This window comes from Mauremys mutica, chromosome 13, assembly GCF_020497125.1.
Source record: "Mauremys mutica isolate MM-2020 ecotype Southern chromosome 13, ASM2049712v1, whole genome shotgun sequence".
In the NCBI taxonomy this organism is placed as follows: domain Eukaryota; kingdom Metazoa; phylum Chordata; order Testudines; family Geoemydidae; genus Mauremys; species Mauremys mutica.
Window position 1 is genome coordinate 2,355,432 of NC_059084.1, and position 17,067 is coordinate 2,372,498.

Here is a 17,067-nt window from a genome sequence, read left to right on the forward strand (position 1 = left end):
GCAATCTCCTTGGTTGGGTTTGCCCCGGGAGTGGGTGTATTCCATTTCCTGCGTGGTGCATTCAGGCAGTGGAGTGTCTCCAGTGATGCTCCCATGTGCTGCACACAGTTACCAAGCCCCACCCGGGCTGCTATTTCCTGCTATGTCCCTGATGCCAAATACCCAGCCAGTGGCAGGAGCAGCAGGGAGCTGGCATCATGCAGGAGCCTCTTGTGGGGGCAGATCAAATCTGCTGTGGTTATCGTAACCTCTCTGCAGGGGGCGCTCCTGCCTCCTGGATTCCTTTTACTGGATCCCACCCCCAAAGCCTGTGTGCATGGACCCGACACCACCTGCCCCCAGGAGATGGGCTATGGAAATATGAACTCCCGCTACACGACAGTCCAGCTCTTCAGCTGCTACATTACTGCATGGCAGAGCATGTATCCCTCCCCCGACCCCGCTGGTCTATGAGATATGTGGGAGGGGATCACAGCCCCCTTGCTGCCCTGTCCCACCAACCCACTCAGAATAACACTCCGCTCTTCGACAACTCCCTCCCCGAGGGGCTCAAAGTGTGCCAGCCCCTGGGAGGAATGACAGAGTCATTGTCTCCATTTTACAACAGGGGAAACTGAGGCAACTTCCCCAAGTTAGTGGCAGAGCTGGAAACAGAAACCAGGAGTCCTGGCTCCTCATCCTCATGCTCTGTCCAACAGACAATCTCAACTCAGCCACAACCAAGCATTGCAAAGTCTCAGCCAGCCTCTGCTGCCTGTCCTGTGGGAGACCTGCTCCTAGCTGTGGTGTGCAGTAACCTGGCCTCTGCCCTGCCGCAGGGCTGCTGAGGTGCATTGCTAGGAGGTCCCTGGGTGGCTGCATGGCTGGTTCTCCCAGCTCAGCAGCAGCACAGCCCCATTGAGCTCACTGGGTCGCACCCATCAGGCAGCTGCTGGGAATTGGTGCACCTGGAGGGGAAGGAAGGCAGAGCAATCAGGCCAGGTGTATTGAAAGGAATTTAATATCTCATGTTGCAGCAAAATTAAAAATATACAAAAAGTTTGTGGTATACAAAAAAGTCTTAGTACAGAACCTCGGTCTCCTCCCGCCCCCCGCTCCCTCCCCCCGGCCCCGCCCGCCTCCCAAGGGAAGTAAGAAGACGAAGGTGTCACACAGAGTATTTACAGTACATGATGGAAGTGCTTCCAGATGCTGGACGAGAGGGAGAGGGGGAGAAACAAACCGCTCAGAGAAATCTGTGCCGGGTGAGGTGAACTAGCCAGCAAACCAACCAGCCATGTGGCTAGTGCTTCCAGCAAATCTGGAACCAGAGTGGGCGCTTTGTCTCACTGGCCATTTAAAACTAGAGCTGGACCCAGCTAAGCTCCAGCTCCCTGAATTCGGGCGGGGGGGGGAGGCTCTAGGATTCAGCACCCCCCCTCCCTGCTCTGACTCCCCCCCGGCACCAGTGCGGTCTGTGTCATTTAGTGGACAGAAGCCAGTCCCTAATCTGAACCAAGCTTCCCCCTGCCCTTAAAGCAGGAGGCAGAAGCCAAACCTGACTCTAGACCCACATTTTGCAGGTGTCCCTTTTCCTGGACCAAAATCTTGGCTTGGGATTTTTTTGGGGGGCGGGTGTTCAAAATCCACCTCTGGCTCCAGATTTCAAGCTGGCACCCACCTCGCCCCTCACGGAAGGGCCCGTTCCGGGAGCTGCCATGGTTATGGTGGTGTTGAGGTGCAGTCCTGCGCCGGCCTGTGCACAGAACCCAGAGAGGAGAATGTTTTAAAACCCATTTCCCAGCGGCTGAGGCCAGTTTTTCCGCTCGGACTGAGTCTTTTTCCAGCCCTATTGAGAATTCCATGGTAGTCGAAACGTTGCAGGGAATGGGCTTGTTTCTGGGCGGGTGGGGAGGGGACTGGACTACGAAGGCTCCTCAGGCACTAGCCAGAGAACGCTCAGGGACTCCCTCCTTGGAGCCCTGCCTTAGAGACGGGCCAGGCTTCCCCTCCCCTCCCTGCCCACACATGGCCTTGCAGCTGCCCAGCAGGAATGAGTAGCTAGAGGCAGAGGGGCAGGACACTGCACTGGCGGGATCTTCCACCAGGAGCCGAGAGATGAGACTCCCAGGCCCAGCAACCAGTCCCGTGTCTGCCTCCCCGTCCCCACTCGCACGCCACCCCGTGCGCTGGCTGCAGGAGCCCAGCCGCTGATCTGCTCTGAGGTTATTGCAGGGGCTAGGGAGCGCTCCCCCTCTCCCGAGAGCAGCGGAGAGGGTGGGGATACCGTGGCTAGAGTGCATAGAAAACTGGCCCTTTTCTCAAGGAGCTTCCCTGTCCCAGCGCTTGCTCCAACACCCATGGCTCTGTGCACAGACAAACCTGCCCTTTCCTCCCAGCCTTCCCAGCCCCCCACCAGCCCAAGGAGCCAGCGACCACCTCTAGGGCACTGCTGAGCTGAAGTCGGTTTCCCACCTGGCGACACGCCGGCCTCCGAGCCCTTCCCGGGTGACTGTTTGTCAGAGCCACATAACAGCTCTGTGGGAGGAGGTGCATGTCTGAGAGCCCAGCCCACAGGATGGGGATTCTTGCATGTCTGTAGCAAGCTGTGGCCACCTTGGGCAACACTCTTCTACCTGCCGGCAAGGCCCACCCCCGTCTCGCAGGGGAGTGTGGCTGGTCCCTGCAGCAGGAGCCCAGAGACCTCCTGATGCCCACCTGACCCCAAGCGCTGCGCTGGAAAGACTGGCTGGAGGTCTCAGGTCATGTGTGCTGGACAAGAGCACGTCATGGAGTGCCCACAAACACACGTACACACAGCGACACAGAGCAAAACACAGGAAAACCCATCCCCCCATACTGCCGTCCCCCAAAATGAGACCCTGGACACAGTCGGGGCACTCCAGCTGTCCCATACATCCATACGGACAGTACAAACACCCAGCAGGGCCCCTGAGTCCTCCGGTCTCCACAACACCCTCCTGGCACCCGCCTGCCAGCCAGGCCCCCAGAAAGTCTTTTTACTGGGTCCCAACAAGTGGCTGAAGAGAACTGTGGACGCAGCTGGGTTTATGCTACACTGGGGCTGGGGTAATCGTCTGACGCAGACGATGGCAGCTGAGGCTCCAGCTTCTTTATACCTAGGAGCAAACTGCTGAGCAAACGGAAGGGGAATATCCCACAGAGTCCCATGGAGCCACTAAGGAATCCGCCCTCCAACAACTGCCCTCTCTGCGCTCATGCCATGGGGCTGGGGAGGTGCAGGGAGTCTAAGGGGGAGGCAATGCAGATTCGCTGCCCCTCTCTAGGGCTGCAGCGAGGATCCCGTGACAAGCCCAGCCAGTTACCCCAGAAGAGCTAGGGCATCGCTGTCACTCCTCCCACAGAGGTCCCCAGCGTGGGTATCAGTGAAGGACCATGAGGATGGTGATGCACTGAATGCTGACAGGCTAACAATGCTGGATACCAACCAAAGCTGAAGCAAACCCAGGATTGGAGAAGCCTCTGTAGCCTAAGGGGCACATGCCATTCTCCTCGCCTCTCCCACAAAACCCAGGCCAATGGGATCTGTGCAGGAGACTGGAGCAGGGGTGTGGAAGAAGGCCTCTTCCCCCACTCTGGTGGCATGATGCTGCTTGGCTGCTATCCCAGCCCCATGGGCTGTAGCAGCAATGAGGTCACTGAGCAACCTGCCGGCCTGTGGCTCCAACCAGTGATTCACTGACCCTGCCTCAGGCCCTTCCTCAGCGCTGCTGCCAGGCTGCAAGCGGAAAGCCCCCCCCCTTCCCCTGGGGGCGCATGGCCCCGGAGCGCTGGGATCGGCACTGGCTGCCAGCGGGCTCCTGGTGAAGTTTAAGGGGTGGGTTATGAGCTTTAAAGCTCTATGATTGTGTCTACACCACACACTAAGCCCAGCTTCTAACTCAGGTTTGCCCAAGCCCCCCTTCTGTCCACACACAAATCAGTCTGATTTGGGTGAGCAAACACTCAGGACCCTGGTCCTAGGACCCTGCTGGGGGGGTGGGTCAGAGCCCGGGTCCTGCTGCGACTCTGGTCCAAGCCGTGTCACTTTGCAGCGTGGACACAGCTCAAACTGCAGACCCAAGTTGGACGGTCTGCATGGCGAGGTACGGCCACGTTAGCAGGGCTGTGACACCCAGGTCCGGCAGTTGTAAACCCAGGGTTACTATGCAGTGTTGGCTTGGAAAGTTCGCAGTCAGCCACCCGTGGGTGGCCTGTGCCAGCTGACTCCCTCGCAGGGCTCAGGCTGCCAGGCAGTTCCATTGCCGGGCACCGTGCGACATTCCGGCTGGGACCGCAGCCCGAACGCTGGGACCCCCCCACCACCTTGCAGTTCCTGACCCTTTAAGTGTCCCCCTGGCCATCCCACAGTCGCAGGCCCCAGACCGTGAGGCTTGAGCATGTATTTACCCCTTGATAACAGCTGGGGTTGGCCAAATAACGGCCTCTCTCTCTGGAGCCCCAGTGACATGAACACGACACTTCCAAACTCGCTATGAAACTCTTTCCTTACCGTGTGCGAAGTAACAGCGTGTCCACAGCCATCACAGTCCCCTAGGACTCAACGCTAGAGCCAAAGAGTGGGGCCGGCAGGCTGTCAGTGGGGCTGTCAGCCACCGTCAGGAGGGGTCCAATAAAGGCATTATCTCAGCCACCTTGTCTCTCCAACAGCCATTTATAGGGTCAAAATAGTGACCTCATGGTATGGCAGATCGAGGACCGGGGCGATAATCATATTCATTAGTTCTCCCGTCTCTGGCACCTTTCTTCTGAGCATCTCAAAACCCCCGACAAACATTGATTGCAAACTCTCTACCCCTGTCTTACAGAATGGGACACTGAGGCACAGAGTGAGGCCCAGGGAAGATTAAGTGAGTTGCCCAGGGTCACGCAGTCACTCAGAATCAGAGCCGTGGCCAGACCTCTGAATGGGTTACCTAGCGAGGTGACTGAATCTCCATCCTTAGAGGTTTTTAAGGCCTGGCTGGGATGATTTAGTTGGGGATTGGTCCTGCTTTGAGCAGGGGGTTGGACTAGATACCTCCTGAGGTCCCTTCAACCCTGAGATTCTCTGGTTCTATGAACTCCTCACTGCCAGGCCCATGTTCTGGCCACTACACAATGCGCCTCCTCATTGCTCCTTTTACATAACCCAAGTGGCCCAGCTGCCATAGTATTTCTGACCCATAAATGGTTCCCTGAGGCGAAAGAGCCATTGAGAAACCCAAACCCGACCCCCAAGCTCAGATCGCCCCACAGGGCCCTAGTTCACACCCAGCTGCTAAGCCAGTGCCAGGCAGGTGAATGCCGAACTCCGAGGGGGCTGCAGTTCCTGTCAGAACTGCGGCTCCAGAGGAACCACTAAAGCAAACCAGCGTCTCTGCCCTTTCCTTAGTGTCACTTTGCTCCATGCACATGGGTGCGTAGGTCTGGGCTCCGGGCTCCGGCTGTAACCGGGCCTCAGGCAGACACGCACACAGCAAGGCTTTCGGCAGCTGCCATTCAACACGGAGAGGTATAAAAACATCTCAGCCACCAGCTTCAGCCCAGCGCTTGATTACAAAGTACAACACACAAGGCAATGTGACAACTTTGATACATTGCACACAACAGCAGCCCAGCGACACCTAGGGGAGACCCTGGGTACTGCAGGGAGGGGGGCACTAGCTCTTGCTACCGGCCGACACTTTGAGAAACACCCCTTAAAACTAAAGGGCTTTTCATCAACAGGGACCAGAATAAGCAAGGGGCTGAATCTGAAGCCCAGGTGATAGCGGCTGACTAGCTCTTTGGCTGCCTCTATGCCCCGGCTATTGGATTAGCCCCGTTTCTTCAGATTGCAGCATCCCGGAGGGAATAACCCTGACGCTAAATGTGGACAGACATTTGCAGACTATGCACAGACGTCTTCTGTCCAGCTGTGTCTATTTCTCTCCCCCAGCCCTGTTTCTCTGCAATCTATTTCAAACCTGCCTCCAGGAGTCGGCCTCCAGCTGCAATCTGCTTGCCATCGGGTAGGCCTCAAGGTTACAATCTGCCTAGGAAGATGCCAACGTTCTGCTAATTCTGCTAACTCTCCATGCTCCAGACAGCGCCTGGTGTTACAGCACACACTGTGCATCACGTGGTGCAGAATGCATGCAGCATCATAGGGCAGGCAGTGCTGGGGCGGAGGTGGGGGAACGATCAGCATGCAGTGGGGCAGCACCATGTGGGCACGGTCTTCTTCAGGTGGTGGGTCAGCGTTTGCTCTCACTTACATTGACAGAAATCCAGAGTGACTCAGCTGACTGTGGCATTACTCTGGATTTATGCCACTGACCTGAGATCATAATCTGGGCCAGTCCATGGTACAACAGGACCATAGTTGCCTGAAAAGAACAGTGGACATATGGCAAAGGGACAATTTCTATATAGTACTCTACTATCAATGTGCAGTCGGTGTTTAGGACAAGAGTGGGGTAGTAAGTGTGAAAAATACAGAGCGGTGTAATACACCTGGTGTAGTCAGTACTGATGGTGTCGTTACAGTGTGAGGTCTGCACAGTTATATGGAGCTCACTATTACCATACAGTACAATGAGCCAGGGTGAGTGAGCACATGGTGTGTAAAAGGCACATATTGCAGTCAGCGTGTGGTAATGCAGACGCCAGGGGTATAAAGTACAGCACATGGTACAGTCAGTGCACTGACAACTCCAAGCACCAGGGTTAAAGGAGCCGGGGGGCTCTCACTGCACCAGCTGAGGAGGGGGGAGCTGGACTGCCCCTGCTCTGCCCCATAGTTTTGCCAGAGCCATGCACACCTTGTTCTAACTGGCACTGGACGTGTGACCACAAGAGACTGTGGAGTCATGAGTGAGACTTGAGGGTGTTCCCGTGACTCCCTGCCCTGTAAGCCCTGCTTGTGGGACTCGTGCCAGACGGTGAATGGGAGACACGATGCTCAGTGGCTGCGGTACTGTGTGTGAGGGTGGTGTAATGAGTGTGCCTGGGACACTCTGTCCCTGGGAGAAATCAGTGCACCAGTGCACGCTGCACAGTGTCCTGCGGGTGAACACAGTGCTTCGTGCAGGTTCTGGTGCAAGCCGTGCCATCAGCGTACCTGGCACGCGGTGCAGTTAGGGATGCACAGCACATGCTGTAGTCGGGCGCAGTGCACACATCAGTGCATAGGGAGGGGGTACATTCAGTGCATGGGCAGATGCTACGCTCTGTGCTTGCAGGCTAGTCAGGTCACGGTGCATGTGGGCCAGCCAGCCAGGACTGCACAGCGCGTCCAAGCCCTGTCCAAGGCGCACACTGCTACGCTCGCTACATGGGACCGTCAGCACGAAGCGGCACTCGGTGTGAGCAATTTTGGGGGAATACAGCGCAAGTCCCTGGGGAAGCGCGAGTTTCACCGTCACACAGGTGGCAATGGGAAAGAGCCGAGCGGGCCAGATGACGAGGCCCTGCTCTGCTCCACCCGGCTGACGCACACGCCAGGGCTGAGTGGGGGATAAATCCGTAGCCAGAGGCTGACATCAGATGCTTGCCTGAGTGAGGACTGGATAAAAACTTAACAAGGGCTCTCAGAACCGGGCCACAGATGGCAAAGGGCAGGTTCTGCTCTCCGCAGTGTGGGTGCCTCCTCATGGAGCCGCGAGAGCCGCATGTGGGCCTGTACTGCCCGGGAAGCCCCCCTGGTTCCGCCCATGTACAGCCCCAAATCTCACTTGCCTGGGAGACATTCGGTGCAATGAATCCCATGTTTTCGGACGCGCACCCCAGCACCCGGGACGCCACCTCCACCCAGCAACCCCTGCCGGCAGAGCCAGCTGTAGCAATGGAACCCAGCAAGTGTCGCTGAGGTAGATCATTTCACTTAAAATAAAACAAATCAGAAAAACCAGTTCTCGCAAATCAGCCAAACCAATGGTGCCTGCTCAGGCAAACGCAGCCTGGGCAGGGACCCCGCCAGGCCTCGGGCACCAGATGCCTTCCCCCTCTCTCCCTGTCCTGACTGACCCCCAAAAGGAGCGGAGGCTGCCCTGGGCAGACCTAGCCCAGTGCGCTTGTCTCAGGAGGAGACGCAGAGGCAGCTGGTTTGTTCTCTGGCTCAGTTACATTTTAACCGTCCCTGCCCAGCTACGGGAGAGACTCGGGCATCCCCCCGTGTGAGCAGTGACCCAGTTCTCCCTGTGCCCGTCGGGTGCCAGTCACAGGCTGCTCAGCTGTGTAAGAGGACACAGGGTGAGCAGGCTGCAGAACCACTGGCATGAACACAGGGACCAGAGGCGGGAGAGCCAACAGCTGCAGGGACCAAAGGGTTAAATCCAAGGGTGAGGACAAAAAGAAACAGGAAACTGGGTATTTCAGACTCTCCCATGAGGTGCCCAACTCAGCCAGCAGGAAGCTGCACCCCTTCTCCCCCCCCCCCAGCCAGGCAGAGGTGAGCACTTGCTGGGGGCTGCACCTTGCTCATGTAGACGGAGGGACTCAGAGAACCGGTGGGGCTTAGATCATGGGACGTGCGAGCAGCCTGTACATGGTGGGGGAAGGGGGGGCTGTGTGGAGAGCGTCCCCCTGTAACCCTACAGCTGGGCTTAAAATGAGGCGAGGGGTGTTGCCTTCCCCCCAGCTCCACATGCTCTTGCCATGTCACGTAACTCGAGTTTCCTCCATTTCCGCTGGAAGGTGACCTTGGGCCTGGCCAGACGGGACTCCCCCAGCAGCTGAAGCAGGTCTGGGGTTTCAGGCATAGCCCTGAGCCAAGGCTGTTGGCTCTCAGGGCATCATCTCCCTTCCCCCAGTTGCAACCCCCCCTTGGAATCATGGTGCTTGGAGCAGGAGCTGGAGCTCTGGGTGGGAGACCGAAGGGCATTTGGGATCAGTGAGGTGGCACTGTGGGCTCAAGCTGCCTCCTCTCGGGAGGCCAGGGATTCAGCAAGCTTCAGCTCTTCATTGCAGGTGAAAAAGGGGCACCTAATTTCTGCTCTTGCTTAATGCATCTGCCCAGACCAATTGGTAAGTGCGACTAATCAGCCTTTTGCACATGCAATGAACCAGTTTGCACACACAGCTACAGGAAGCAGGGAGCACCTGGGCACTTAACCGGTTTTTTAAATCTATCCCTCCAGATCCAGGTGTGCATGCCCAGGTCTTACCCTGCCCTCCCTCAGACCTGCGTGCACAGTGAAGTCAGGTCAGAAGAGAGGTGGGGCTGGCACTCTGTGGGGGGAGGGGTGTCCGCAGGTGGCTTTCTTTGTGACCTGTTAATCTTCATGGTAAAAGACACCCCTCTCCCCCACCCTCCCCTGCAATCATTTAAAAGCCTGCAGGTTTTCCAGATGTGGAAACACACAAACAGGAAAATATATGAAGAAGCAACTAAAACACCCCCAGCTTCCAGTGGCAGACCTGCCACAACCCACTGCAGCGCCGTACAAGTCTGGCTTGAAAAGGCCTTGTTCAGATCACTGTCATTCGGGGTGGCAGTATCTGGGCCATGGATCTGACAAACAGGGGGTTTGTCTGGTCTGCTGGCCTGGCCTGAACCGTGCCGGAGCCTTTGTTAATTTCATGCCATGCTAGTGATAAAGCCCCTCCCCACGCACCAGCCGGTTCACAACAAAACCTGAAACAGCCACGCCAGTGAGAGATCACTGCCCGCAGCCTCTGGCCTGGGTGCGGGGAACCAGCTCAGCTCTCAGTATCATGCCTGCGGAGCTGTGACAGGACACCACATCCCTGCACCAACAGGGCCACCCCAGCCCCTGCAGACGCAGCATTTACCACCCAAGGCCCCGGAATCAAGCCCGGCCCCTCTGCGTCCCTTGCACAGGAGATGGAATGGCACAGCCGGCACTGCAGAGTGGCAAATGCTGGGGGTGTGATGGTGCCTGGCATGGCTGCAGCCCTGGGGCTCTTGCATGGTGACGACACTGCCCTCAGCCACTCCCACTGAAGGCCCAGGGAGTTTGGCCATTGGCACTGGTACGAATCGGACGTTTATCCTGCTAGGGCCGTTGGCCCTGGCTTGGCCTCAAGCAAACACCTCATTCTGCTCCAGCTTTCTCTCTGTGTTGTCTCCAGCTCCTGCCAACCCAGCTTCGCCGACGTGCTCCTTGGGATCCCACGGGCTCTCTCCATCGTGACCCCAACACTCTAGGGAGAATCCCCTGCCACGCTCACCCCATGGGACGCTGGGATTATTAACCTTCCTATGGCCCCTTTACTCAGAGGCCGAAGTGCATCTGCCCCCATGGACTGGCAGGTGTCTCAGGGTGGGTGTGGGAGGGGGCCCAAGGCCATTCCCCAATTTCAAGGCCCAGGGAATTGCGGGAACAGACTTTATACAGGAATGATAAAGGATTGTGCCTGTGATCAGCTGCCACGCTCCACCTTACCCCAGCACCCTCGGCACACCCCAGCACCCAGTGTGTGTTCCAGCAACCAGGGCCCCCCCTTTCCCCCCGAGCTCTGCACGTCTCGGGCCCAATTCCCAGAGCCCCCCCTGTGCCCAAAGCAGCAGGGGTTTGCAGTGCATTTCTGTATCCAGGGCACTCAGCCTGCCCCGATTCCTCCCCCCACTCCACGGCCCCTCAGGCACCCTGCTGCCCTGCTCCAGCCAGTCCTCACCCCCCCCCAGGGAAGCTGCTCCCCACCCTCTCCAGCCGGGCCCTGTGCAAACCAGGTGCCCTGCCCCTTTGCTGGTGGCTAGAGGCCACGCCATGGGGCAGCTCCGGGCTGTTTGAGTTCAGGTACAGGTGAGGTATTTCAGCACCAACAAAGCCTCCTGCCTGGAGGGGAGGATGGACTCCTCTGGGCCCATTTGTGGGGTTGCCAGGGAGGCAACTGGGGCCCAAGGAGGAAAACTTTGCCATGGCATCGCTAGAGGGAGAGCGCGTCGAGGCAGAGCGGGGGGTAGCACCAGCTGACCTCGCCAACCCCTCTGGATGGGGGGGTAGAGCGGGGAGGTGGGGGCCATCAGTGCTAATGAACACAAAAGGCAAAATGCTAAGAAGATACTGGACAGCCACTTCCCAGGGCAGCGGAAGGCCGGGCGTGGCTGGTGGCCAGTGGGCTCTGGAAATGCACCAGCGTGTCAGCCCCATGGCGGGGGGCACGCTAGGCAGTTACATGGCTCCCGTGCTGGCCTACACCGTGGTCTCATACTCCAGCACCTCCTGCGAGGCCCCCATGCTGCGGTACTGCAGGCGGGGGGTAGCCGGAGACGAATACTCCAGCGCTAGGATCGTCTTACGGAGCCGCCTGTCAATAAAATGGGCGTCCCAGGCTGGGTACTTCTTCCTGGGCAGATCTATTCGGATGACGGGCCCTTCTGTCCGGGGGGCGCGGGCAACAGGGGTCGGGGGGACGCTTGGCCTGACCTGAAAAACAGGCACGCAGCTGTCCCTGTCCCCTGGCACCCCTTCCCTCTCCCCCCCTGTAGTCCGTGGCAAGGAGCGCGGGGGGCTGGTGATAACGTCCTCTGGGGGCCCCACGCAGGCGGCCGGCGCCTTTTTGAAAATGCAGCCTGTGGTCTGGGGGCCAAACACGGGCCCGTTGGGGTGCAAGAGGCAGTAGTAGATGAACATGAAGAAGATGCCCAGGGCGAAGCTGGAGGAGACCACACAGACAATGATTAAGGCGTCGAAGTCTGAGGTGGCCTGGCGGTCGTAGTACATGTACCAGAGCCCGGTGAGGGCCGCATTCTCTGCCAGCGTGATGGTGTAGTAGATGGCCATGCGGCCGCGGCTCCGGCCCTCCTTCACGTTGAACCAGCAGAAGATGTAGATGATACCCACCACCATGTTGTAGATGATCTCCTCCCACTTGGACATGCAGAAGTCCGTCTCCCCCTGGATGATCCAGAAGGTCATGATGCACCAATGCGTGACGATGAAGATGCCAAAGTAGAGCTGGAACACAGAGGCGAAGAGGGCGAAGGCAATGGCGCGGGCAGCGATGGTGAACAGGTGCCACAGGATCTGCACCACTGCCCCCTTGTAGGACATGGGCATCTTGTCCTCCCGCGAGTCCCGCAGCACCTTCTGGTAAGAGGCAATCATCCACGCCAGGGACACCAGGGAGGCCGAGGCCGAGAGACCTGTGGAGACACAGAAGGAGTCAGGGAGTTGGAGGGGGAAGAAGAGAGGAACAGTGGGAGGAAGAGGGAGGGAAGACAGAAGATGGAACATGGGCATGGCCAGGCTGGATCAGATCCCAGTTCCCTCTAGCCCTGTGTCCTGTCTGTGCCAGGGCCCAACATCACATCACAGGAGCAGATATGGGATAATCTGCCACCACATTAGGTCTCCTCCCGGTCCCTCAGTTAGAGACACTGGCTTCAGCTCCGAAGCAGGAGGTTTTATGTCCCTTCCAGAATTTGATCATTAACTATTGACAGCTCTGGTTGTTTTTGTTATCCGTACAAGTGTCCGATCCCTTTTCGACTCTTGCTAAATTCTTGGTCTCTCCCTGTGGCAGAGAGTTCCACAGTCTCTTTTCCCATTGTGTGAGAAACTTTTTCTGTCTCTCAGTTGTGAATTTGCCACCTTTAATTTCATGGCATGTCCCCCGCACTAACAGGTGATGAGAGGGGGCACGAAGGCAGAAGGAGGGCCGGGATAGCGGCTGCGTAGGCGAGGGGCGTCCCTTACCCTGCAGAGGCTCGATGTTGTTCTGCTGCACCATGATGCTCAGCTGCAGCACCAGCTGGGGGGCGCTCTTCAGGAAGGTCTCCAGCAGCCGCAGCATGCTGATGTCAGCGCTCTCAAACATCATCCTCCAGTAGAAGTGGCGCTGCCTGTGCTCTGACTGCCAGCGGCTCTGGAGGCCGAGGTACAGGGTCCGGAGGTACCTGTGCAGAAGGTAGGGAAGACAGCGGGTGAGACCTGAGCGAGCCCCTGCTCCCCACTTGCTCCATGTCAGAGACAGCCCGGAGAGTGTTTAACTCACTGCTCTGCGACACCCTTTGAGATCCCTGCGGTGCCAAAGGAACTCTGTAAAACTCCGCTCGGGTCTCATGTTCCATGCCCCCCCCTGGGGCCGACCCCGTTCTGCCAACGCCTTCGCTGGGCCAGGAGAGGTGGGACAGGACAAGTGAGTCCACTTGCAGATGCTTTCCTGTGCTCTGCCTGCCTGAGTCTCCCCCTCCTGCCCTGTATGTTAATAGCTGGCCCTGGCCCTGGGGCAAGTGCTGAGCTCCTCCCCCTGGGTGCAGAGGGCCCCAAAGGCAGCCAGATTGGTGCCTGGTGGGGTAGGAGGATCCCGTGTTGTGTGCCATGAAACAGAGCCCTGTGCAGACTCCCTGCCGCCTCGTACAGGAGGCTTTTGTGGCGGTCTAGGGGTGGAGTGGGAGAGGTAGAGGCTGGATCAGCCTGGCTGCCAATCAGCAATAACCCAGCCCCACCCTCACAGGGATCAAGGGCAGGGACAGGAATTGGGTTTACGCAGCTGCCCCGAGAGGGTCCCCTCTCAGGCTTTGCAGGGCTTCGGTGGGTACGGAGCCTGGTTAGGCTGCACAGCCACCCCCCCATTGCTCATGCCACAGAGCCTGGCCTCTTTATATCCTGAGTCCCAGTATCTTTCCCTGGGATAGACCAGAATGCCGCATTCGCGAGGCAAAAGCTGTGGTGCTATTTCACTGGGATCCCCCCCAGTGTGAGAGCCCTGGTCTCTCTCGCTGGGTTGCACCCTGAGCCGGGGGGTGGTTTGACAGCGCTGATCTCAGAGGGAGAATGCGGCAGGCACCTTGGCTGGCGGAAGCAGATATCTATTTTTTCCCCAACCCGACTGAAGCCTGCCCCTCTTCCCCTGCCATGCTGATCAGACAGGATAAAGGGAACAGCTGCTCTGACGGAGACCTGGGGAGCCGTATGCAGGAAACTCACAGGGTTTTGATGACAGAGCCTTCCCTGGCTCTGGCTGCTGCCATCACATGGCTTGTGCCTGCCATATGGTAGCCAGTGTGGGGTCAGCGGAGGTGTTTGTGTGGATACGGGCTTGTGAGTTACAAACAGGCCGTCTTTTGCTCCCCCTCCCCAGCAACAAGCCCAGGACTGACCAGCTGTGCTGGGTCTGTGGTGAGCCATTGCCAGATTCCTTTTACACTGCCCTCTGCTCAGATGAAGCAGGCAGCTCCTATGCAGCCACTAGGCCACAGGAATCCTGTCTACACGCCAGTCGGAGGTGTGACGGCGGCATGTGTGCATGCCCCCAACCTGGCTTTGATCTCGCCATCTCCAAGAGCAGCAGCAGCCAAGCTAGCCGGGCTCTCAAGTGCACGCCCAGGGCCACCGTGTGCAGCCCTGCTGTTGGTACCGGAGCTGGTTAGATCAACGCTAACTTGGGTAACATGTGCTGCGGTCACACCCTTGACTGCAGTGTAGACCAGGGGTGGCCAGCCTGAGCCTGAGAAGGAGCCAGAATTTACCACTGTATATTGCCGAAGAGCCCCAGTAATAGATCAGCAGCTCCCCCGCCCTGCCCCCAGCACCTCCCGGCTCCAGGCGACTCGTGGCTGGAGTGGGGCAGGGCCAGGAGTGGGGTTGAGCAGTGAGCACCCCTGGCACATTGGAAAGTTGGTGCCTGTAGCTCCGGCCCCGAAGTCAGTGCCTATACAAAGAGCCGCACATGGCTCCAGAGTCACAGATCGGCCACCCCGGGTGTAGACAGAGCCTTGGGGCGAGCAAGGTTCAAGCTGTAAGTTCCCTTCTGTCTTCTAGCCGTGGCCCCAGGCCTTAGGCGGGGTGACTAGTCTGTACGGATGACCCACAGCCATGCGTGTCAGTGAGCAATGGCTCCAGCGTGTGAGCTTAGAAACACAAAGGCAGCTTACAAGAAGTGGAAACTTGGCCAGATGACTAGGGAGGGGTATAAAAACATTGCTCGAGCATGCAGGGCTGTCAGCAGGAAGGCCAAGGCACAACTGGAGTTGCAGCTAGCACGGGATGTGAAGGGTAACAAGAAGGGTTTCTACAGGTAGGGTAGCAACGGGGAAAGTGTGGGCCCCTTACTGAATGGGGGAGGCAACCTAGTGACAGAAGATGTGGAAAAAGCTGAAGTACTCAATGCTTTTTTGCCTCCGTCTTCACAGACAAGGTCACTCCCAGCCTGCTGCTCTGGGCAGCACCGCATGGGGAGGAGGTGAGCGGCCCTCAGTGGTGAAAAAACAGGTTCAGGACTATTTAGAAAAGCTGGACGTGCACAAGTCCATGGGGCCAGATGCAATGCAGCCGAGGGAGTTGGCTGATGTGATTGCAGAGCCATTGGCCATTATCTTTGAAAACTCGTGGCAACCAGGGGAGGTCCCCGACCCTTGGAAAAAGGAAAATGTAGTGCCCATCTTTAAAAAGGGAAGAAGGAGAATCCAGGGAACTACAGACCAGTCAGCCTCACCTCTGTCCCTGGAAAAATCATGGAGCAGGTTGTGACGAAGTGGGACTGTTCTTAACGTTTCCTCTGAATACTGTGGGGATGCTTCAGTTTCCCCTATGCATTGCTCAAGTCTCTAGGTGGTGGAATAAGGGGGTGTAATTGTTGCAGAGCAAAGGGCCGACATTGTCTCCTGGCAACTAATGGCCGGGGCCCTTCCCCCTGCAAGGCCATAGCTAAACGTGTTGGAGAACAAAGAGATCAGGTGACCTCCTGTCCCAGGAAAGGGACAAAGCCCAGAGGAGGAGGGGCTGGAGGGTGAGTCAGTTTGGGGCTGGCTGGGGACGTGGAGGGAAGTGCAGAGGTGGCCCCTCAAAATGGACCAGTCTGAGGGGTCCTGTTCTCTGTACTTACAAGCTCTGTTTTAGACCATGTTCCTGTCATCTAAGAAACCTCCATTTTACTGGCTGGCTGAGAGCCATGTCTGACTGCGAAGTTGGGGGGCAGGACCCTGTGGCTTCCCCGGGATAGCTGCTTTCAACTACCTGAAGGGGGGTTCCAAAGAGGATGGATCTAGACTGTTCTCAGTGGGAGCAGATGACAGAACAAGGAGCAATGGGCTCAAGTTGCAGTGGGGAAGGTCTAGGTTGGATATTAGGAAACACTATTTCACTAGGAGGGTGGTGAAGCACTGGAATGAGTCACTTAGGGAGGTGGTGGAATCTCCTTCCTTAGAGGCTTTTAAGGTCAGGCTTGACAAAGCCCTGGCTGGGATGATTTAGTTGGGGTTGGTCCTGCTTTGAGCAGGGGGTTGGACTAGATACCTCCTGAGGTCCCTTCCAACCGATATTCTATGATCCTATGATTCCCTACAGAGTATCCTGCCTGACCCAGGCCATAAGGTCCCCAGAGATCTGAGGTTCCCTACAGCAGTGCCATGTCATCTCATCGTCTCACCCCTGCTGTTCATTATCCCACATTCAGAGGTGCCCAAGGAAAACTGACCACAAGTGACGGGAGTTGCAGTGCAGCTTGATTCACAGCCGATCAGTGCTGGAGCTCCTGCCTTAGCCAGCTCAAGAGCCAGGTATTCACAGCCAGAGATTCTCCCCTGCTGCCTGTGGCTCTCACCCGGGTGCTGGGGACAAACAGCCTCAGTGCTCACAGTCAATTACATCCTCTGAATTATTCACTAGTGTCACAAAGTCCCCGGGTGATGCTCTGGAACAGTCAGGACTTTGGGGATCCTCCTCTCCCTTGGAACAGACTGTCTTCAGGGCAAGAAGCTCACATGACTTCCACCTTCCTGGGTCTCTCCTTGGAGCATTCAGCATCCTCTGCCCCTCTGTGTGCTTCCCACAGCGAGTCCGCCCAGGCGGGGTCCTGGGGAAGCCACAGGGTCCTGCACCCCCACTGCGCAGTCAGACGTGACTCTCAGCCAGCCGTAACACAGAGATTTATTAGATGACAGGAACACGGTCTAAACCAGAGCTTGTATGTACCGCGAACGGGAACCCTCGGCCGGGTCCATTCTGGGGGGCAGTGAGCCAGACCCCCACGTCTGCCCTCACTCCTCGTCCCCAGCCAGCCCCAAACTGACACACCCTCCAGCCCCTCCTCTCTGGGCTTTGTTTCTTTCCCAGGCCAGGAGGTCACCTGATCTCTTTGTTCACCTTGCAAGGGTGGGGGGGAAGGGCCCTGGCC

The 17,067-nt window shown here is 57.6% G+C and overlaps 1 protein-coding gene across 1 annotated transcript in view; it reads right to left on the minus strand.

Moving 5' to 3' along the window:
• Nucleotides 1–1,140: 1,140 nt before the first annotated feature.
• The window catches only part of XKR7 (XK related 7), a 36,858-nt gene continuing 20,931 nt past the window's right edge, over nucleotides 1,141–17,067 (minus strand). Inside the window, exons 2-3 of the mRNA XM_044986151.1 lie at nucleotides 12,648–12,847; nucleotides 1,141–12,094 (exon numbers count right to left, since the gene is read on the minus strand). Of these exons, the coding sequence (XP_044842086.1) occupies nucleotides 11,142–12,094; nucleotides 12,648–12,847 (1,153 nt within the window). The 3' untranslated portion in view covers nucleotides 1,141–11,141. The remainder of the gene's footprint in view (nucleotides 12,095–12,647; nucleotides 12,848–17,067) is intronic.